Source organism: Helianthus annuus, chromosome 10 (assembly GCF_002127325.2).
Source record: "Helianthus annuus cultivar XRQ/B chromosome 10, HanXRQr2.0-SUNRISE, whole genome shotgun sequence".
Taxonomy (NCBI): Eukaryota; Viridiplantae; Streptophyta; class Magnoliopsida; order Asterales; family Asteraceae; genus Helianthus; species Helianthus annuus.
In genome coordinates, this window is record NC_035442.2 from 179,186,577 (window position 1) to 179,210,329 (window position 23,753).

The 23,753-nt window shown below is 37.4% G+C and overlaps 2 protein-coding genes and 1 pseudogene across 3 annotated transcripts; all 3 read left to right on the forward strand.

Moving 5' to 3' along the window:
- On the forward strand, positions 1–10,905 carry LOC110886898 (3-oxoacyl-[acyl-carrier-protein] reductase 4). The gene is made up of 11 exons (XM_022134775.2): positions 1–351; positions 6,559–6,701; positions 6,987–7,040; positions 7,175–7,255; positions 7,334–7,379; positions 8,674–8,768; positions 8,859–8,891; positions 8,971–9,105; positions 9,180–9,273; positions 9,402–9,484; positions 10,521–10,905. The coding sequence occupies exons 1-11, from the start codon at positions 174–176 to the stop codon at positions 10,551–10,553; spliced, it is 975 nt and encodes a 324-aa protein (XP_021990467.1). The 5' UTR covers positions 1–173; the 3' UTR covers positions 10,554–10,905.
- A 971-nt stretch (positions 10,906–11,876) lies between these two features.
- On the forward strand, positions 11,877–13,682 carry LOC110883579 (annotated as a pseudogene).
- A 435-nt stretch (positions 13,683–14,117) lies between these two features.
- Positions 14,118–23,753, forward strand: LOC110886896 (sugar transport protein 14). 2 transcript variants are annotated; one of them, XM_035978858.1, is made up of 5 exons: positions 14,118–14,337; positions 20,566–20,888; positions 21,511–22,137; positions 23,242–23,433; positions 23,573–23,753. In XM_035978858.1, exons 1-5 carry the CDS (start codon positions 14,196–14,198, stop codon positions 23,660–23,662), a joined length of 1,374 nt encoding a protein of 457 aa, XP_035834751.1. In that variant the 5' UTR covers positions 14,118–14,195; the 3' UTR covers positions 23,663–23,753. The 2 variants fall into 2 exon arrangements, with proteins under 2 accessions (XP_035834751.1, XP_021990465.1); XM_022134773.2 differs by having other exon boundaries at positions 23,242–23,753.

Below are 23,753 nucleotides of genomic sequence, written 5' to 3' on the forward strand. Positions count from 1 at the left end.
GAAACTCCAACGCTGCTATTCAGCTTTAGGTTATATCGCCATCAGTCAGTCGGACGGAGCTTCCAAGACCAACACACACACACACTCTTCATATATCACTTCAATTTCATTTACACTACACAATTGCTCCTCTTCGTTACTCTCTCTCCTCATTTTCTCTCTCTAGAACGCTCATGGCTGCCGCAGCATCTGCTTCTTTCACCGGATCGGTTTTCAAATCCAACCGTATCTCAACTAACTCCGCCGGCGTACGGACCGTCGCTTTCAACGGCAAAACCGCATCCTCAGTTCAGCTTCAACGGAGCCTCAGTTACTCGCAATGCCGATCTAAAGTCTCACTTGCTTCGTATGGTATGAAAATCTATTGATTTTTAGGTTTTTTTTTTATGATTTGATATGGTTATGCTGATAAATGTGTTGGAATTTAGGTTTTATGATTTGATATTCTTATGTTTGTTGATTGTTGATATAATTGTATAGCTAGTCATCTTTTATTTGTTCAAATTGTGTGCTCTTTGTTAAGTAGTAGGATGTGATTGAATTGTTGTTACTTAGGAGGTCAGAAGGTGCTATGGGTTGAACAGGTTAATCACAATAGTTGCAGAAGATAGAGGAGTATTTGAGAGATAGAGTAATAGCAAGGAGGAAGAAGGCAAGATAGTGAGGCAATTTTCTGATAACGAAGGATTACAATTTAAAGGGAAAAACAATTAGAAAACTTCAAAGCTACTCCTAACAACTTTTAGGAAGTAAACGTTAACTGGAAAACGTGGGCATCCCCACCATTCCTTTATTTAAGCAAAGCTAAATCAAAAGACTAGAACACGTTGGCTAATTCCCTGCTCACACATCTTGCACCTGAGCTTTGACTCCTGGCCCATTATCTCCCACCTGGGCTTTGACTTCTGGATCTCCCTTTGGGCTTAACTCGTCTTTGGCCTTCATGCTCGACATGGGCTTCGACACGTAACAGAAGGTTGCTGAAGAACTTAATCAGAATAATGAATAGCTGAGAACGAATTTGTAGACTTATGTTGAAGTTATTGTAGTATCCTATAGCTGTTGAGCACAGGGGCGGACTTACGATGAAGGGTCCGGGTTCCCAGGAACCCATTCGATTTTGAATATTAGTAGAAAATGTACATAGAAAATATAAAGGAACCCATAAATATATTATGAGGTGAACCCATAAGAAAAAAAATTGGAATGGTCCACTGGTTAGCACCTCCTTTTCCAACCTCTCTGTCCCGAGTTCTAGTCCTGAAACAAGCATTTTTCGTGTTTGCATATTTTTAAAATCCTAAATTAATGTATTAGGCCTTTTGACTATTTGTATTCATTTTCAATTCGTTGGTTCCCTTTCCCTTGTCCATTGTAGAAACAAAGGCAGAACCACACCATTACCCCAAAATCATCAGCCCCTTCGTCATCGTGACCTCCACTGTCGTCCAACTCCGGCAGTCACCGCCCACCTGCCCTTGAATATCTCTCACTTTTTTCTATAATTTTTTCACTCAATTTGCTAAAATTGTTGTTTAATTTGTTGATTATTGTGTGTAAATTGTTGAAAGTTGCTATATGATTATGAGATATGGTATTTAGTAGTATTAGGTATTATAAATTTGAACTTAGTCTTTGTAGATTTTTATTATTACTTGCAAAACTATTTTGATTATTGGAGTTATTAACTTCAGTAGATCATGACTGAGAAGTTTTGTTATTTGCTTGGAATGTCTTATTAGTTTTTTTTTTTTTTTTTGGTTTGAGATCACAAGCTTTGGTATGAATATGTATATTGGTGAAAGAGTGAAAGGCTTAAAATGGATCTTGTGGGCACAAAAGATGATGAGGCTTTTCTAGCAATAAGACTATTAAAAGTTGTTGCAGAGGTCTTTGGTACTTAAGGAATGACATTCAAAAATAAATATTTAACTAAGGTCATACCTAGACCCATCACCCATCAAATGAAAAATGTTAATAGACAGAGATTTGACATGGCAATCAGATGGAAATTAATTTAATTTCGTTTAGTGGAACAAAACCGTTTAAGAATCTCCTAGCTAATAAGCAATAGAAATGCTTCAGTTAGATGCTTTTGTAGTTGTAACCAGCTCAAATAGATGATTAGCTATTCATCTTTTTGTGCTTTCTTCTCATCTATAAAAGTTCAGAGCGTCGTTTTGTTTAGTGTCTGGTTCAGAATAATGTTTTGTGTTTAGATTTTTCGAAACCAAAACTAAAATAACCATTAGATATAAGGTTCTGACACAGACCCATCTTGACTCGAATTCGTTAGGTAAAAGTTTATCACAAATTAATTTAGTAATAAAGTTAGAGAAATGTGTTTTTATAGAGACGGAGATAGTTCATGGGATGGAAATGCTCTAAAGCATCATACGAAAAAAGTGACTTTAGTGATAAAGCCCGACCCGACCCGGACGGAAATTCTAACGTCAAGTTGATGGATAGAGCACCTAAAAAGTGAACCCAATTAAAAAAAAATCCTGGATCCGCTACTGGTTGAGCATACATGATGCTAATTTAGCAGTGTTTGTCGTCTAGTTATGATGTTCTAAGAAGATTTAACCTGAATTTATTTTCACATTGGAATAAACAATACTATTTAGTTATTATTATGCAACATTTGGTGTGTTACGTTGCTGAAACCATTTAGCACTCATGATTTTATATGATATGATCTAAACTGTCACTTGCTTCGTCTGGTATGCAATATGTTGATTTTAGGTTTTGTGATTTGATATGCTTATGTTAATAGAATTGTATAGGTAGTTACATTTTATTTCTTCAAATTGTGTGCTCTTCTTTGCGATAGGATGAGATTGAAGTGTTGTTCCTTCTAGGAATTAGGTTGATTTGTTTTATTATGTCAGAAGGTTGCTGATGAACAACTTAATCAGAATAATGAATAGCTGAGGAGAAAATGTAGGCGTAGGTTCGAATTATTGTGATATCCTATAGGCTATAGCTGCTGAGCACTTGGTTTAAAAAAGCGAGCTTTAAGCGCGCTTAAAGCGTGAAGCGTTTGGAATAGCGCTTTTTTTGGTCTGAAGCGTCACAACACGTGAAGCCTTTTGAGGCGAGCGTTAAGCGCAAAGCGACCTTGGTTTGAGGCGACGCTTCAGCCCAATCAGGTCACATTTGGGTCATTTTTTTTAGGCCCAATAGTTTTTAAATAGGGTTTAAATGAGGCCCTACTTCTTTACCCTAATAATCAGCCGCTATCTTTTAACATATTCAGCCGCTCCCTTCCTCTTCTCCTGCGATTCTGAGAGCTATTATCTCTGCAACTTGATTTATGTTTATGTTTTAAGTGTGTTTCGACTTTATTTTATGTTTTAACTATGTTTTTTATGTGTTAAGTGTGTTTTTTAATCATGTTTTTGTGTTTATTATTGATTAACAAGTAGAATAGGTCATATTGATGTGTACAATATTTTTTTTATTTTTTTATTTTGAACGCTTCGTATACGTAAAGCTCTCGCTTCACGCTTGAAGCTTCGCTTAAAGCTTTTGGAACCAAAACGCTTCGGAGCGCCTCACGCTTTTTAAACCAAGGCTGAGCATACAGAATGCTAATTTGGAAGTGTTGCGAGGCGACTGTCGTCTAGTTATGATTTTTCATGAAGATTTTGAAATCATAATCTCCTTCACATCCTAAAATATTAGGGTTCATTATGTAATTAGTATATAGTTAGTTATATGGCGGTTATGAAGTTCGGGGACTAAACATGACAAATCAGAAGTTGAAAACTACTTCCCCAATTCGAAAAGGTGTGTAACAAAAGGATGCGACGGTTCAAGACTTGTGGCTACGAATTGACATACCTCTTCAAGAATCATTATCAACCACAAGATCAAAAGACACAACTGTTCGTGAAGAGACACGTCTATTGGATTCGCACCTCTTCGATAAGTATAAATAGGGTTAGATATTTCTATTGTAAAACATATTCTCAATCATTCACTTGTACATATTCACAATCGTTATTCTTTCAATCAAGGTTAGTTTGTGTTTATTTCATTCGTTGTTATATTCATTGTTTGTCAAGAAGATTCTGGGCAACAGTGGTATCAGAGCCTAGGGCTCAAATTCGTTTCGGGAAGATAATCATCAGGCGGGTGGTTGAATTCCCTGACAATTCTGATCACGCAGGAGGCGTTGATTGGGTTGTTCTTTGTTAAGTTTTAACATCAATCGCATCAAGCGGGTACGATTGTTGTTCGTCGTTAATCGGTCATCAGGAGGGTGTTCGATTTTTTATCAATCGCATCAAGCGGGTACGGTTATCAGGAGGGTGTTCAGATTCTGAGTTTTTGTTAATTCAAATCACGGCAAGAGGCTACGATTCGGGTTAAGAAGACGGAAACAAATTTGAGAAGTTTGTATTCCGGTTTCAAGAAGCAATCGCAAATCTGAGAAGTTTGGGTTGTTTGAAGGTTGTTAAAGACACAAAATCTGAGAAGTTTTGTGATATCAAAGCATCAAGAGGGTGTTCGGTTGAAAGGTTTAGTCACAAATCAAGCGGGTTTGGGGCTGATTTTTTGGTTTGTGTTTAGAGAGTCGCGAATCAAGAAGAAGAAAAAAACGCAGCCAAGAGGGTTGTTAAGAAAAGTCAGAAAACCGTGCGGAGAATCACGATAAGAGAAGTCGGTCGGTTCGCAAATTCCAGGTTCTACGTTCTATTTTTTTTTGGAATTTTTATAAGTTTAGAAATTGGTTTGATTCCACGTTAGAAAGTTAGTGTGAATTTTTTGGAATCATAGACTTCGGTTTTAGGAGAAAACCAAAGTATAAAAAGTGAAAATTGTTGGAAAAGAAATTATGGCGGATTCAGGAGGAGCCTCTCCGTCAAACGCGGTAGTGATTAAAGATGGTAGTTCGTTCTCCCAGTTTCAGTGTCCTATCTTAAAGTCTACAAATTATACGGTATGGGCAATCCGTATAAAAACCATTTTGAGGGCAAACGGTTTATGGGAAATGATAGAACCAAAAGAAAATACGCAAGCGGATGAAAAGAAGGATATGATGGCGACCGCTTATTTATTTCAAGCACTACCGGAAGATATGATAATACAAGTTGCAAGTTGCAAAAGTGCAAAAGAAATTTGGGATGCATTAAAGACTAGGCACGTCGGTGCAGATCGAGTGCAAAAGGCACGTCTTCAAACGCTCAAAACAGAGTTTGAGATGTTAAAAATGAAGGAGGAAGACACTATCGATTCGTTCACTGCAAGACTAAATAGCATTGTCACGAGGGCGAGTGGTCTTGGATCAACTTTTGATCAACCAACTTTAGTACGGAAACTTCTGAGTTCTGTACCAAAAAGGTTCGTTCAAATTGTTGCAACCATTGAACAATTCGCTGATTTAGAAACAACGACGCTAGACGAGACAATTGGAAGGTTGAAAGCCTATGAAGAAAGGACCGGTTTGGTGGATGAAAACCCGGTATATAATCAAGAGAAACTTATGTATACGCGACGCGACAAGAACTATGGTCGTGGAAGGCGTTTTGGGAAGAATGGACAAGGAAGGTTCAACTCATCGCAAGACAAATGGCGTGATAGAAGGTTCAAACAAGAAGATGATGATGAAGATTCATCACATGATGCTTACAAGAATGGAAGCAACCAAAAGAAGTTTGGGAAGGATTTAAGCAAGATAAAATGCTACAATTGCCAAAAGTTTGGTCATTATGCCTCAGATTGTCCTGAATCAAATCAAAGAGAAGAAGAAACAAATCTGGTGCTGGAAGACGAGGAACCAACTCTCCTAATGGCAATCAAAGAAGACTGCAATGATCTACTTCAACAAGCACATGATGGCAAGCAAGACATGGAGAAAGATCAAGGTGCAAATTAAGGATGTTCGAGATTAGGGGGGTGAATGAAATCATAATCTCCTTCACATCCTAAAATATTAGGGTTCATTATGTAATTAGTATATAGTTAGTTATATGGCGGTTATGAAGTTCGGGGGCTAAACATGACAAATCAGAAGTTGAAAACTACTTCCCCAATTCGAAAAGGTGTGTAACAAAAGGATGCGACGGTTCAAGACTTGTGGCTACGAATTGACATACCTCTTCAAGAATCATTATCAACCACAAGATCAAAAGACACAACTGTTCGTGAAGAGACACGTCTATTGGATTCGCACCTCTTCGATAAGTATAAATAGGGTTAGATATTTCTATTGTAAAACATATTCTCTATCATTCACTTGTACATATTCACAATCGTTATTCTTTCAATCAAGGTTAGTTTGTGTTTATTTCATTCGTTGTTATATTCATTGTTTGTCAAGAAGATTCTGGGCAACAGATTTAATCTGAATTTGTTTACACATTGGAACTGAATTGGATGCATAACATTTTCTTACTATTTTCAAGCAGTATTATCGAATGATTACTATGCAACATTTTGTATATTATGTTGCGGAGATTGTTTAGCCCTTGTGATTTTGTATGACACGATCTTATACCTTGTACAATGTAAGGTTGAATACTTTAAAGTTTAATGTAATGAGACTTGCAGGTGTAAAAGCACAGGTGGCTACTGCTGAACAAGCAAGTGTTGATACAACACAGAAGGTGGAAGCTCCTGTTGTTATTGTGACTGGAGCCTCTAGAGGCATTGGAAAGGCTGTTGCACTAGCCCTAGGCAAAGCTGGTTGTAAGGTCAGTGGAATTTTTAGTATATATGACTGAAAAGTTTGTCGCACACTGAATATCACATATCATCAGCTTCATGAGCAACCTAGACATTTGTACATTTCATGTCAGTTTGTAAATGTGTTCTATTGTTTGTTCTCTACATTTATTTTTTTTTCAATAACGATCTCTTAATCTTGGGTTTATATATGTTTCTTCGTGCGAGTGAGTGTGATTCACAAGATGTTTTGGTTGCGGGTCTGATATTGTTTTACCTTTCATTCTTATGCTAGTTATGGCTTAATGTTTCAGGTTTTGGTTAATTATGCAAGGTCGTCTAAAGAGGCAGAAGAAGTTTGTAAAGAGGTGAGTTTAAGACATACCTAAATCTTTTTAATATGATATTAGGGGGAAACAAATTAGAAAGGACGGTTAGGTTAGGTTTGTTATCTTGTAACAAATTGTGGTTGCATAAAATGGAATGTGCTATTTCCTTTCAGATTCAGGCATCGGGTGGTGAGGCACTTACATTTGGGGGAGATGTTTCAAAAGAAGAAGAAGTTGCATCTATGATCAAAACCGTGAGTGAAAATGCTGTCATATCTTGATTCATTTTTTGAAAGTTATTTGGAAATTTGTTGACTTTATAATCATTGCAGGCAGTTGATGCTTGGGGGACTGTTGATGTATTGGTCAACAATGCAGGTTACCTAATTCTACTTTCCCCCACCCTATATTTTCTTCAAGTCTTATTTCAGTTTATAATTGTATTTAAAGTTAACAAATCTCAAGTAAATAATACATGCAGCCAAACAAGTTAATCCTACAGTACTTGACTGTAACTAAAAACCAAGAAAAAATCTGACATTATTAGGAGACAAAGATTTTTTTGAAATACTGACTACTGTATCTAGACCTGGCAAAAGGGTTGGGTCGGGTTGGATCGGGTCATGGGTCAAAATGGGTTCGGGTCGAAACGGGTTCGGGTCAAAACGGGTCACTTAAAAAAAAGGTTGTTTTGGTTCGGGTCGAAACGGGTTCGGGTTGGAACGGGTTCGGGTTGTTTTGTGTGGTTGCGTCGTGTGGCGATGATGGTTGATGGTGGCTGTGGTGGTGGCAAACTAGCGATGGTTTGACGGTGGCTGCGGTGGTGGCGTTGGTTGACTGGCTGTGGTGGTGGCGATGGTTGACGGTTACACAGTGGTGGCTTCGGTTGATGGTGATTGTTGCGGAGGTGATGGTTGGTGCTGGTTACGGTGGTGGGGATGGTCGCGTCGAAACGGTTCCCGTTGAAACGGTTTGATTCGAAACGGTACCGGTCGAAACGGTACGGGTTGAAACGGTTCGCGTCGAAACGGTGCCGGTCGAAACGGTACAGGTCAAAACGGTTCGATTCGAAACGGTACGGGTCGAAACGGTTCGCGTCGAAACGGTACGAAACTCGTCCCGACCCGACACTCGTCTCGTGCGGAAACTCGTGCCGGCCCAAAACCCGTTGCGTATCCGAAACCCATTCCGATACGAAACCTGCCCCGTTTCTTTAAGACACTAACCCACATCGACCCATTTCTTTAATGTTGTCGACCCGCTTTGACCCGAAAATAACAAGATGGAATTTCAAGTGACCCATTGTGACCCAATTAGTTAAAAAATCTTACCCAAACCAACCCATATAATTTTAAAAGCAACCCAAAACTAACCCACTTGAAAGGTTTTTGGTCAAGATTGCCCCCTCTAACTGTATCTATATATATTAAACTTTAGAAAGATAAACCGATTGGAAAAATGTTGTTTTGATCTTACTTTTTTTTTTTGTCACGTCTATTTTGTGTCTGTGTAATTGCTCCAGAGATTATTATTCTTGTCGTCCATATTCTGTTCTAATCCAACATAGAAAGAGACAATATAACCTCCATTTTCTTCAGTTTTCTGCAGCTGTTACTTTCTTTCTTTTTTTTTTAATCTTTTCTTGTAATTAAAATTCAAATCAATCATACAGGTATTACGAGGGACGGCTTGATGATGAGGATGAAGTCATCTCAATGGCAGGAGGTTATTGATTTGAATCTCACTGGTGTATTCCTATGTACACAGGTCTAGTTCTAAGACATTCCAAATATTAGTACACAATTAAATCATATCTGAGCATTATTTTTTTTTTTACCGAATTTTCTCTCTTTTCAGGCAGCTGCCAAAATTATGATGAAGAAGAGAACGGTAGTCGCTCCCATCAAATGTCTTCAGTTTCTTATTTTTTCCGCTCAGTTTCACCAACAAACGGTAAAAAATTTCTCAGGGAAGAATAATCAATATAGCATCCGTTGTTGGTCTAGTTGGCAACCTTGGGCAAGCCAATTATAGTGCTGCAAAAGCCGGAGTTATCGGGCTTACTAAAACTGTCGCAAGGGAATACGCAACCAGAGGCATAACCGTGAGTATTTACAACTTTACCATCATCTCAAATTATCTGTAGATATAGTTGTAAATCGGTTTCTGTTACAACAGGCGAATGCTATTGCCCCTGGATTTATTTCATCAGATATGACCGCTAAGCTTGGGGAAGACATTGAGAAAAACATCTTGAAGACTATCCCCTTAGGTGAGCCTTTATTTTTCTTGCATTTTTAATGATGTAACCGGTAGAAAGGAGTAGCAAAGTATCGTAAATTGTTACTACTTTCAAATGTGACAATAAATTGATTGTCTTTGATTTGATTTGATTTATAGGGAGGTATGGCACTCCTGAAGAAGTTGCTGGGCTTGTTGAATTCTTGGCTCTCAATCCTGCAGCTGCTTACATGACTGGACAGGTTCTTCTTATAAAACCTAATTCTTGCAATAATGTTCTTACATTGTTTTCATCATATCAAACATAAAACGAACTGAACGTTCATGAACTGTTCGTGAACTTGTTCGGCGTTTATGTTCATTTATTTATTTAACGAATGAACATGAACACAACTTTTTTGTTCATTTAATTAAACGAACGAACATGAACACACATTTTGTTCGTTCGTTTATGTTTGTGATCGGCCGTTTATGTTTGTTTATTTACATTCGTTTATGTTCGTTCCAATTAAATACACAAGTAGTTATATTCATATAAATATGAAATATAAAAGGAACTTTCTAACTACTTATATAAATATAACTAATTGGCAATTGGGTTTTCTAGTAATAAAATTGGGTTTTCCAATGGTATTTATCGTAATTAAACACTAACATATAAAAAAAAAATATTTTATGTTCGTTTATGTTTACTCAGTTATGTTTATTTGTGTTGTTTATTGTTTGTTAAATTATGTTCGTTTAAGTTTGTTTGTTTACGTTCGTGAACTGTTCGTTTAGGTTTTAATCGAACGAACATAAACGAACACGAACATGCCCATTTTCTTAATAAACGAACGTGAACATAAAAAAGTGTTCGATTATATGTTTTCGTTCATGTTCGGTTAGAGCTAAATGAACGAACACGAACATGCCTCTGTTCGGGTTCATTGGGTTCATTTACAGGCCTAAACATAAGCCAATATCCCATTTCTGCAAGATCACCGTATTCTGAAAAGAAAATTTATAAAGCTAATTATTGTTTAAAAAGTGTTGTGCTAACCGGTGGTTGGTGGTTATTGATTGATTATCCATTGATATTCATGTTGAGGTTTAGTAGGGTAGGGGATAACAATGTACTTCTCCCGGGCCCCATCAAATTCCGCTCATGTTTAGGTGGTCTGTGTTTAAGAAACCATCAGTAAAGTAAAATAATAAAGCAGTTTACTTGCATAAGTAGGCGTTATATCTTGGTGGTTGGTTAACATTTCCCATTGAAAACAATATGTGCATTTGCAGGTGCTTACCATTGATGGAGGAATGGTTATGTGAGAGCATTAAAAGCTTATTGAATTCCGCAATCAGTGGAAGAGAAGCTTACGGCGGTTGTAGATTTTGCCTTGGGATAACTACAAAATAATTAGTTACCAATTAAGCGTTTGTATTTTTTATCGTATTTAGGCGGGTAGCCATCACCTTTATGCCATGTTGGTCGACATTTTGATTTATCGTTGTATCTGTTGCATGTCTGTTTCCATTGTGTTTCTTGTCTTCGTTCCATTAACCGCTGCTGGTACTGTTATTATAGATCGAACCGGCACTACTGGTTCACTTGTTGTAAAACTTGTTGAACCAGATTAAACAAACGTGTAGTTATTAAATACTTTACATAAAATTTTTAAAATAACAGTGTTCAGTTGGTATTTATGGTTGTAAAAGTCCCGCCTAGGCTCCGAGTACTCCTCGAGTACTCGCTACAAGGTAGGCTGCCGAGGCGTGAGTACTCTTCTCCCAGGCCAATTACCCTCCGAGTAATCTCCGCCTAAGCTGAGTACTTCCCGACTACTCCCGAATCCGACTAGGGAGACTTTTGCAACCATGGTTGGTAATAAGAATTCAGACTTCCGTTTACTAAAAGTTCAGAAGCTGCATTAGTTATAATTCGCTATATAACAACCGAAAGAGATTAACCCAAAAAATTAGTCGTAGTGCCCGAGAACACCGGTGTTATTAAGGCAAAATCAATTCACTTCATCAGGGGAGACGTGTGTTTTGCGTTGTTAAAAAAATACTGATCTATTATTTCGACTTGGGGCGATTCAGGGGTATCAGTCGAGTTCCTTACTGTATAGAACAAATAAAAATAAATGGAACTTTCATAAATTTTCAATAGACACTTGATATTTTATAAAAGTTTAAAATATGTAAACTATGTAGACACCATGATGATGTTTGTAACATATATATATAAAAGTAAATTACGTTTTTGGCCCCTATGGTTATATCACTTTTACTATAGTAGTCCAAAATAAGATTTTTTAACATATCTGTCCTCATGGTTTCTATAACTAACCATTTCAGCCCTAAGTCTAACCATTTTGGCCCCTATGATCTCTATAACTAACCATTTTGTCCTCCATGATCTTTAGACTTAGGGGCCAAAATAGTTAGTTATATAGACCATGGGGGCTGATATTTAAAAATTCTTATTTTGGGTTAATATAGTAAAAGTGATATAACCACAGGGGCCACAAACGTAATTCACTATATAAATAATATTTAATAGGATATTGTCAATGATCTTCTAGTGTATTGGCACCCCGGCCCGACCTTCCAGTCTAGAGGTCATGGGTTTAAGTCTTGTTTGGAGCAAAAATGCCATTCATGTTCGCATATGTGAGTGACCTTATACCATTAGGTTTACCCAGGTGATCAAACTTTTATTGGTAGTTAAGAAAAGTTTACAATAACAAAGTTGACTCAAAAAAGTTCAAAATTCTTGCATGGAAAAACTTAACTGCAGGTGGAGTAACATCCATGGACTATTTCTTGAAAGAAATTTTCCCAGAAGTGTACATAAGAAAACAAGAACATCTAAACGAAACCGATTACTGCAAATACGATAGCCAAATCCTCACACTTTTCACTTCCTCGCTCTATTTCGCCGCCCTCATTTCCACCTTTTCTGCATCCCATGTCACCCGGATTCGTGGTCGACGAGCCAGTATTCTTTGGGGTGCTGTCAGCTTCTTCGTCGGATCCGTCATCAACGCAGGAGCTCAAAACATCGCCATGCTCATCATTGGCCGCTGCTTTCTGGGTTTCGGACTTGGATTTGGGAACCAAGTAAGTGTTTCATACTTTCATATATATTACCAAAACTCCTCATCCATTGAGCATTATTTATAATCAAATATTTTCTTTGTTTCTTGATAACTAATGCAGGCGGTTCCTCTTTATCTGTCGGAAATGGCACCAGCGAAGATCAGAGGTTCAGTAAACCAACTGTTTCAGTTGACAACATGTTTAGGTGTATTTATAGCCAATTTTATAAACAATGCAACTGAGAAACACACATGGGGATGGAGATTATCACTTGGGTTAGCCACAGTTCCCGCAACATTAATGTTTATCGGCGGACTTTTCCTACCCGAAACACCAAACAGTTTAGTTGAACAAGGAAGACTAGAGGAAGGAAGAACAGTTCTTGAAAAGTTAGAGGTACAAAAGACATAGAAGCCGAGTTTCAAGATCTTATTGAAGCAAGCGAGGCTGCGAAAGCCGTAAAACATCCATTTAGAAACCTTTTAAAGAGGAAGAACCGGCCTCAGTTGATCATTGGAGCTTTGGGTATACCTGCGTTTCAACAACTTACAGCTGGGAATAATTCAATTATGTTCTATGCGCCGGTGATCTTTCAGATCTTGGGGTTTGGTTCTGATGCATCGTTATGGTCATCAACGCTCACTAACGGCATTCTTGTTGTTGCTACGTTTGTTTCTATGGCGTTTGTTGATAAATTTGGTAGAAGATTTTTTTTTCTTGGAAGCTGGCACTGAAATGAGCATCTGCATGGTAATCAGGTTCACTCTTGAACCAATAAATTTGGTGATATACCCGTTTACGCGACCCAATTACCCGATAAAGGTTTACCCGATATAATTTCTTTTATATTTTTAAATATGTACATATATAATACATCCTTTTTTCTATACACATAGGTATTTTATCCCGTATACATTATAGTTATTTGATATATTTCTTTAGTGATAATACTAAATGTAACTGATTAGTAGTTACCCGATGGGTTTTGGGTCGGGTACCCAATGGGTAAACTTTTTAAAATTAATGGGTTACCCGAAACCCGCAGGTATACCGGATACCCGATGAGTATTTACCCGCTAGAAACCCGACGGGTTTTGAAACGGGTTTGGGACAAGCTTATCTAATCGGGGTTTGGGGTTGGGATTACCTAAATATATCCAACATGTTTAGTTAAATAAGTAGATTTTTCAACCAATTTAAAATTAGAATGAAAAGTAAACTTATAAGGATCTCTAAGGGGCATTTTGATGGTTAAGTGATGTATTTCACAACCAAAATGTTAGAGTTTAAATCCCGCAGAAAATAGGTATTGACGTATTTATCCTAAAAAATCTATAAATTCTTTATAGGTATTGATGTATTTATTCTAAAATATCTATAAAATCTTGATAAAAAGGTAAATTTGTAAGGTCATCCCGTTCACTACTTAATTACAACTCATTTAGAATCCGCAAACCTTCTTATAACATGTTTGGTTCGTATAGAACATCAATGGTATTGTTTTTGTTTTATTTTTCGTCTTTAAAATAAGAAAGTAGTAATAATGTTTTTGCATGGCCTATAAGTCGCCTCATCATCTTATCCTAGCTAGGTCATAAATTGAGAATGTTTAGGCCCCATTTGGAATTTTGGACTATAGAGGTCTCTATAGAAAATACTTAATTTGATACAAAAGTTATAAGGACTAAAAAGGAAGTATCCAAAATCAACTGACCATACTTGTTACTTGATTAAAATTTTAGACACCATGTGTGTAAATTGAAGTCATAGATACATTCCAAACCACACACTTGGTGATATCTATGCATACTCATAATCATAAATTTAAGTTTTCATTGCTGGGATAGTTGACCTTGCAGGGTGACTATAATGGCAGGTGGAGGAACGGTGAGCGACAAGGGCGGAGCTAGGGCGGAGCTCTATGAGCATAGGATCACCTCCTATTTTATTTTTGCTTGTGTCGTTGCCGCACTTGGTGGATCTTTGTTTGGGTATGATCTCGGTATCTCCGGTTAGTGTTCATGTCACTCTTCTTTTAATTGAGCTTGTGACCGGCAATGATTTCATGTTGACATGGTATTACAATATAAGATCATGCATAATGGTTCACGCCCCTAAGGGGCATTTTTCGCAAATCAGCATCACAACGCTTCTTCAAAAAAATGTGTAACGGTTAATGTCCTTTAATGCTCATTACTTTCCATTTTTTCTCCTTTTTTGTCCCACCCCCCCCCATCTCTCTCTTCGTGTTCCCATAACGCTCACGAGGGTGGTGTTAGGGCATTATCAAACCCTTTTACGCCCTTATAATGCTCATTACGCATAACCTAACAATCTTACATAAAAGAATAAATAACTTAAATAACTAAATAAAGAAACTAAAATAAGGAATAAAATGAATATGCAAATAGCATATATTAATGATTTATTGTATATATAAAAATGAAGCATAACTCATTGCCAAATAGAAACATAAATTGGAAAACCCAACTTTTTTTAACGGCCAACAGAGTCAATCCCGAGCATTCTCGGACACCCACTGGACAAACGGAGTACCCCGAGAGTAACCCGAGTCCACTACCAATTTTGGGGAAAACCCAGTAATTCCCACCCGCCCGTAGGCACGACAGTGAAATTACCGTTAAAACCCGTTTGGCTCAAGGATCCAACACAGGTTTCCATGGGTCTCCTATCGTTGCCCACCAGTGCCTCACTCTGCACCAAGTAGGAGTTGAATCTACATCTTTCAAAAGAAAGGCAAGCTTTCAACCACTTATTGGCAAGAAAAAAAAAACACAACTAATATACGCACTTAATCCTTAACATGAGTGAATAGAGTGATACGACAAAATAATCAAAGCAGAAAACAAGTAGAAATTAAGATGTGGCTCCGTGATATAGAATCAACAAAATTTAATATTTAGGGGTTAAAACCCTTATTTTTATTTAGTATAAAAAATCATTTGTATCTAATATTTTAAATTGCTAATGTGTTGAATCTACTAAATATTTCAAAATTCAAGTGTTATTTGATAACAAATTTGAAAAATGTTTATGGGATTTGGTTTTTATAAAAACTAGCCAAGGTTTTATAATTATTTTTGGAAAAAATCATGGCTTTTATGAAAATTTTGTAGTGACAAGTGCATATAGTAACACAATAAATTGCTGAATTTCGATACATCTATTCATGAACAGCAAATGGCTTTTATAGCCAAACAATTACAACGGTCAGAAACAAACTTAAACTAGAAATAAGGAAACTACTGAAAACAAGGAAGACTCAACAACCCACTAGACTCAGCCCACTACTTAACGTTAACATGCTAAGGACTCGGGCTTTATTCACACAACCTAGAATAAAACATTAAAACATATATTAGACATCCATGTATGCATATACATGGATAATTCCACGTAGACCCAATAAATCCTCCCCTTAAACAAGACTTTCTTCAAGTGTCTTGTTTAACACCATGAACTCCCATAGCATCTCGAATTGCATTGAATGCCTCCTCTTTAACAGCCTTAGTCATACCATCTGCTATCTGCCTCTTAGTACCACAGAACTCCAATTCAACTATTCCCTTCTCGATTAATTCCCTCATATAATGATACCGAATGTCTATATGCCTGGTCCTTCTATGCATCACTGGATTCTTTGACAACTTAATGGTAGAAGTATTATCACAGTAGATAGTCACAGTTCCTGTTTCCTCTTCCATCTCCTTTAATAGTCCTTTCATCCAAACACACAGACAAGCACATAACCCAGCAGCTACATATTCAGCCTCAGTTGAGGATAGAGTCACTATCTCTTGCTTTCTTGAACACCAACACACAGCAGCTCCACTTAATAGACAAACATAACCTGAAGTGCTTCTTCTATCTTCAAAGTCCCTTGCAAAACTACTATCCGTATACACCACCAATTCTTCTTTCTTTCTCTTGTTATACTTCAGTCCATAGCTTAAAGTACCCTTAATGTACCTCAGGACTCTTTTGGCAGCATAGTAGTGATATTCTCTTGGCTTAGCCATAAACCTGGAAATTAAACTAACCACATACATAATATCTGGTCTCGTAACTGTTAGATACATAAGGCTACCAACCAGGCTCTTGTACATAGATTCATCAACCTCCTCCCCTGATCCAACTTTAGTCAACACAGCTCCTGGCACCATAGGTAAGTGAACAGCATTAGCCTCTTCCATTCCAAACCTCTTTAAGACTTCATTTGCATACTTCCTTTGACTGATCTCTATACTATCTTCCGTCTGCTTGACTTCCACACCCAAGAAATACCTCATTTGACCCAGATCAGTCATGCTAAACTCCTTCTTCATTGATTCTTTAAACTCTTCGCATATGACTTTATCACTTCCTGCATATATTAAATCATCTACATACAGGCTCACCATTAAAAACTTATTCGATACCTTCTTGGTGAACAAAGTATGATCATAGCTGCTCTTTTTGAACCCTTCTCTTTTGAAATATGCCTCGATTCTATGATACCAGGCTCTTGGAGCTTGTTTTAGCCCATAGAGTGCTTTCTTTAACCTATACACCATTTATTCCTTTCCCTTCTTGACAAATCCTTCTGGCTGCTCAATGTACACTGTTTCTGTTAATTCACCATGCAAAAAGGCACTTTTTACATCCAGCTGATACACTATCCAGTTCCTCTTAGCTGAAATAGCCAAAAACAACCTGACAGTGTCCCATCTAGCGACTGGAGCAAAAACTTCATTATAATCAACTCCCTGCTTTTGTGCATATCCCTTAACAACAAGTCTGGCTTTGTATTTTTCCACTTCCCCCTTTTCATTCAACTTGGTCTTGTACACCCATTTTACTCCAATGGGCTTTATACCTGAAACTGCATCCACCAATTCCCAAGTTTGATTACTTTCTATTGCCTCTATTTCAGTCTTCATAGCAGACACCCATTTATCTTCTTTCACAGCCTCCTTATAACTAACAGGTTCATCCGATGCACTGTATAAAGCCATTACATCTTCTTCTGCAAAGTTGGTTTGATAATCCTTCATCCATGCAGGATTTTTCTTAATCCTGCCGGACCCTTGTCTAGTTGGCTGAACAGCAGGCCCTTCATCAAGTTCTTCTTCACTTTCAGCATCCTCCTGACTGGCCCCTTCAGTATCTTGTGTTGTATCTTGCTCAACTGTCTCATTTTCAGGTGTAGAGTCTGCCTGTTCATTCACCCTTTCAGCTGAAACTTCTTCTTCAATGACAAGATCTTGAATTTCCCCCTTAGAATCATTCCAGTTCCACTTGCCATCTTCATCAAATGCCACATCTCTACTTATCACAAGCTTCTTGGTGATAGGATCATAAAGCTTGTAAGCCTTTGATTCTACACTAACTCCAAGAAATATGCACTTGTGACTTTTATCATCCAGTTTGGTCCTTAGCTGTTTTGGTATATGAGCATAACCAATACAGCCAAAGACTCTAAAGTGACTTACACTTGGCTTAACTCCTGTCCACAACTCCTCAGGAACCTTTTTGTCTAAACTTCTACTTATTGTTCTGTTTAGAACATGACACGCCCATACAACAGCTTCTGCCCATAAATACTTAGGCAAATCCTTCTCCTTTAAGAGACACCTAACCATATTCATCAAAGTTCTATTTCTTCTTTCTGCCACCCCATTCTGCTGGGGAGTATAAGCAGCAGTTAGTTGCCTCTTGATTCCCTCCTTTTCACAAAAATCTTTAAATTCTTGTGAAGTGAACTCACCACCCCTATCACTCCTCAAGCATTTTATACTAAAACCAGTTTCTTTTTCAACAACTGCCTTAAATCTTTTAAAACATTCAAAAGATTCCCCCTTAAAAGCCAATAAATAAACCCAAGTCTTCCTGGTGTAATCATCAATGAACACTAAGACATACCTCTTTCCTCCTTGGGACACTGGTCTGATTGGTCCACAGATGTCCGTGTGAACCAACTGCAGCCTTTCAGATGCATGCCACTTGCTTTTCTTAGGTATCTCCACCCTGTTTTGCTTTCCAACTTCACACACTTCACATAATTGAGTCTTCTCAGCTACCTTTGGAAGACCTTCTACCATGTTGTTGAACTGCATGGTTCTAAGAGCCTTATGATTTGTATGAGCAAATCTTCTATGCCATAACTCCTTTCCAGTGGTGACTTGCATGCATCTGTATGCTTCATCTTGAGCAGCAAATATAGGGAACAACCTGTTTTTGGTCATCTTGGATGCCAAGATGAGACCCTTCACAGGATGATACATCTTGCCTACACCCTCTTTAAAAATGAATGTCACTCCCTTCTCTTGAAGTTGCCCAACACTTATAAGGTTTGAGGTCAGTTCAGGTGTATAGTACACATTCGTAATGACCTGTGTTATCCCATCTACAATCAACTTCACATCTCCAATTCCCTGTACCTCCAACCTTTTATCATTTCCCAATTTTACTGAGTGTGTAAAACTCAGATCAAGCCTTGAGAAACAAGCCTTGTTCCCTGTCATATGATTGGAACATGCTGAGTCTAGGAACCAAATACTTTTCTTACCTTCCTTTAGAGGTTCAGATGCAGCCATGATAGCCTTTTCTTCCTGCTCGTACATCTCCACATCAATTGTTGCCATCAGCACCAATTCTTCATTTTCATCAAACTCAGCATAGTTTGCTATTTTTTCTTCAGAAGGACATTCATACTGAAAATGGCCCAGTTTTCTACATTTGTAACACTCAACAGTGCTTTTGTCAAATGTGCCACGACCTCTTCCTCTACCTCTTCCTCTATTATAACTTGATATCCCTCTACCTCTTCCTCTACCATATGCGTTGTCTTGTTCCACCTTAAGAACCTGCTCCTAAGTTGACCCTCTCAACAGTTTTTGCTCATGAACCAACAGTGAGCTTTGCAACTCATCTACTGTCATCTCATCCAGATTTTTCGACTCTTCAATTGTGCACACAACAAAATTAAAATTCTCAGTGAGAGTCCTTAATACCTTTTCAACAATCTTCACATCTGTCATGTCTTCTCCACAGTTACTCATATCATTAGCAACCACCATTACTCTTCCAAGATAATCATTCACACTTTCACCAGTCTTCATTTCAAGTGTCTCAAAGATTCTCCTTAATCTTTGCAATTGTGCCCGTTTTACTCTAGCACTCCCTTGATACTTATTCTTCATTGCATCCCACACCTGCTTGGAAGTCTCCTTTTTGGTGATTTTTTTCAGAATTGACTTGTCTATTGACTGAAACAAGTAATTCATAACCCTCATATCCTTCAGTTTGTTTTCATCATAATTCTTCCTTTGAGTTGCTCTGGCTTGTTCTCCTGGGCGGATCTCCGCATACCCATCTTCTACCACACTCCAGCATTCCTTTGATTTGATGAGATTCTTCATGACCATATTCCAATGATCGTAATCTCCATCAAACTTCGGTACATGGGTTGCCTGGAAATTGCTTGACTCTTCTGTCATTGTTCCTGAACAGCAGCTCGTACTTCTCTTCAAACTCTCAAAACAGATCTCACTCAGCTCTCTAATGGATCTCACAATTGTGCTCTGATACCACTTGTAGTGACAAGTGCATATAGTAACACAATAAATTGCTGAATTTCGATACATCTATTCATGAACAGCAAATGGCTTTTATAGCCAAACAATTACAACGGTCAGAAACAAACTTAAACTAGAAATAAGGAAACTACTGAAAACAAGGAAGACTCAACAACCCACTAGACTCAGCCCACTACTTAACGTTAACATGCTAAGGACTCGGGCTTTATTCACACAACCTAGAATAAAACATTAAAACATATATTAGACATCCATGTATGCATATACATGGATAATTCCACGTAGACCCAATAAATTTCATTTTAATAAATCAAGACATTTTATTTAACTCCCATTGTAGAATCTATCTAATTTTCAAACATGTTCATGTTGTCGTTTCAGCTTTAATTTTGAACTTTGTTGTTGGTTAAGACTAAAGCTACAAAACAATACTCCATTTTAGTTGCTTAAAATATGATGATATGGTACATTTTAATATTAATAATCATAAATAATGCATTTTTTTTGTTGTTGAATTAAGGTAGATTTTATAAGGCTATTATAGCTAGTAAAGTCCTTACAAGTATAAGTATAGATGGTGCTTATATGTAAAAAAATTGTTGTTAAAAAAGTTAGTAAATTTGTTAAATATCTTATCTTAGGTGGTGTAACATCCATGGACTATTTCTTGAAGGAATTCTTCCCTGAAGTTTACAAAAGAAAACAAGAACATCTAACAGAAACTGATTACTGCAAATATGACAGCCAAATCCTCACCCTTTTCACTTCATCACTTTATTTTGCTGCCCTCATTTCCACCTTTTTAGCATCTCATGTCACTAGAAATAGTGGTCGGAGAACCAGTATTCTTTGGGGCGCCATCAGTTTCTTCGTCGGATCCGTCATCAACGCTGGAGCTCAAAACATCGCCATGCTCATCATTGGCCGCTGTTTTCTCGGTGTAGGAATCGGATTCGGAAACCAAGTAAGTATTAGTAGGAGATTGCTTATTAAAACAGTGTTAATAAAGTCACACTCTAAAATCTTATTTTCACACCCTCTATACGGGTCGTATAGGGTTATACGGCCCATATAGAATAACCTGGCATGTCAAATATTTGGTCCTATAATGCTACACGGCTCGTATGATGTTATACAGCTTATATAGATGGAGAAAATATTAGGTCGTATAACATTCTATACCAGTTGTATAACATTATATGGGTCGTATAACATTGTATACGGGTTGTATAATGTTATACAGCTCGTATACATGGAGACAAAAAAACATTCTCTGACATTTTTTTGTGCAAAATTCTCATATAACGCATGTATAACTCTATACTGGCCGTATAGCTGTAGGAGTGTGAAAATAAGATTTTTAGGGGCGTGAGCATAATGAGAGGCTAAAATTGTTCATTGATTAAGCCTTAACAATAAAAGTAAGGGCGTTCAATTTTCAGTTTATTCGGTTAAATTTTATTTTGTTCGGCTTTATAAAAAAAAAAAAAAAAAAAAAAAAAAAAAAAAAAAAAAAAAACAGAACTAAACAAGGTAAGTGTGTAAGCAAACCATATAAGAATATGTACTTGTTTTCGATTATGCAGGCGGTTCCTCTTTATCTGTCGGAAATGGCACCAGCGAAGATCAGAGGTTCAGTAAACCAACTGTTTCAGTTGACAACATGTTTAGGTGTATTTATAGCCAATTTTATAAACAATGCAACTGAGAAACACACATGGGGATGGAGATTATCACTTGGGTTAGCCACAGTTCCCGCAACATTAATGTTTATCGGCGGACTTTTCCTACCCGAAACACCAAACAGTTTAGTTGAACAAGGAAGATTAGATGAAGGAAGAACAGTTCTTGAAAAAGTTAGAGGTACAAAGAACATAGAAGCCGAGTTTCAAGATCTTATTGAAGCAAGCGAGGCTGCGAAAGCCATAAAACATCCGTTTAGAAACCTTTTAAAGAGGAAGAACCGGCCTCAGTTGATCATTGGAGCTTTGGGTATACCTGCGTTTCAACAACTTACAGGCAATAATTCGATTTTGTTCTATGCACCGGTGATCTTTCAGAGCTTGGGGTTTGGCTCTAGTGCATCGTTATGGTCTGCGACAATTACTGGTGCCATTCCTATTGTTGCTACATTTATTTCAATGGCGTTTGTTGATAAATTTGGTAGAAGAGCCTTTTTCTTAGAAGCTGGTGCTGAAATGATCATCTGCATGGTAAGCAATTTCACTAGACCAAAAGTTTTCTTATATGTTTTTATATTGGGGGGGGGGGGGGTGATCACTAGCGGGGCAAACGAGCCAAGTCTGAACTCCAACTCGATTAACTTATAAGAGCTCGAGCTTAGGCTTGGCCCGTTGGTAGTTTCTCAGGTTCGAGCTTGGCTAGGGATTGGCTCGTTTATTATCTATTATCTAATATATTAAATAAAAATAATAAATAGTAGACTCGTTTAGGCTTGCAAGCTCGATAAGTGAAGCCAATCTCGGGCTCGTTTCCTAAACAAGTTTATTTTCAGATTCTGGGTCCACTCGTAAACATGTTTAAATAAGCTCGGCTCGTTTACTAGACAACTTGAAATAAGAGGTAAATGTTATTAAATATTTCAAAAAACTAATATTACACTAAGACTCAACGAGCCTAGCGAACTTCACATGTCATGCTCGATAAATAAACGAGCTTTATTTTAAGCTCGGGCTCAATAAGGCTTGGCTCGTTTTGAGTTTTTTTTCTCGAGCAGCTCGCAAGCTGCTCGGCTCATTTGCACCCCTAGTGATCACTTACAAGTTATCAGTAGCCTAGATCAGTGGCGGACTTATAATATAATGAGGGGTATCACGGGCTACAGCTCAACCCCGTTTTCATAGTGTAGTTTTTTTTCGTTTTATATAAAAGATACCCTTGAACAAATACAGGGATACCCCTAAAAATAGGATACTTTAATTTATTATTTTTACAAATTTTTATAAGCACAGACCTTTTACAACACCAAACTTGTATAATAATTAAGCACAAATTAAGTATAATATAGTTGAAAGACGCACAATTGATAAACATAGCCCAAGCCCCAAAACAAATTTCTTTTTTTTACCATTGTATGATTCCCCAGTAAAAAAATCTTTTTGAGATGCGCGCCCCTTTTATGCCCCTAAATTAATGGGCTAGGTCCGCCACTCGCCTAGATGATTTGTTACAATTTCTAAAACCAACATAATAGCGAAAAGTATATCCATTTGAGTTTTGTATAAGTGGGTGTGGGATAATTTGTTACATGTTCTATGTTCTTGAAAAACTCATTAAACCTTTTTCTTGATTTTCAGGTGGCTGTGGCAATAACCCTAGCTCTCAAATTTGGACAAGGTGTTGAGCTACCAAAAGGAATTGGGATTTTTCTTGTGATTATGATTTGCATTTTCGTTTTAGCGTATGGCCGATCATGGGGTCCGTTGGGTTGGCTAGTTCCAAGTGAATTGTTTCCGTTAGAAACAAGATCGGCGGGGCAAAGTATTGTGGTTTGTGTCAACATGTTCTTTACGGCTTTGGTCGCACAATGTTTCCTCGTGTCACTATGTTATCTTAGATATGGCATTTTCTTGTTGTTTGCCGCGTTGATTGGGATCATGACTTGCTTCATCTTCTTCTTGTTACCGGAAACCAAACAAGTTCCTATTGAAGAGATACATTTGCTATTTCGAAAACATTGGTTATGGAAATCGTATTGTGCACCTGAAGATCAGCTAAATGATGGACTCCTTTGAATAAAGGAGTTGAAATGTATTGATACTATCTTAATGTATGTATGGAATGTTAAATTTATTTGTTGTTGTGGTTG

Excerpts from the sequence above, each read along its gene's own strand:
- LOC110886896 (XM_022134773.2), top strand. The coding sequence starts at position 14,196 with ATGGCAGGTGGAGGAACGGTGAGCGACAAGGGCGGAGCTAGGGCGGAG. Across the intron at positions 20,889-21,510 it reads GAATCGGATTCGGAAACCAA|GCGGTTCCTCTTTATCTGTC; the intron begins GTAAGTATTAGT and ends TCGATTATGCAG. Across the intron at positions 22,138-23,241 it reads CTGAAATGATCATCTGCATG|GTGGCTGTGGCAATAACCCT; the intron begins GTAAGCAATTTC and ends CTTGATTTTCAG.
- LOC110886898 (XM_022134775.2), top strand. The coding sequence starts at position 174 with ATGGCTGCCGCAGCATCTGCTTCTTTCACCGGATCGGTTTTCAAATCC. Across the intron at positions 7,041-7,174 it reads CAGAAGAAGTTTGTAAAGAG|ATTCAGGCATCGGGTGGTGA; the intron begins GTGAGTTTAAGA and ends ATTTCCTTTCAG. Across the intron at positions 8,892-8,970 it reads TTATGATGAAGAAGAGAACG|GGAAGAATAATCAATATAGC; the intron begins GTAGTCGCTCCC and ends AAAATTTCTCAG.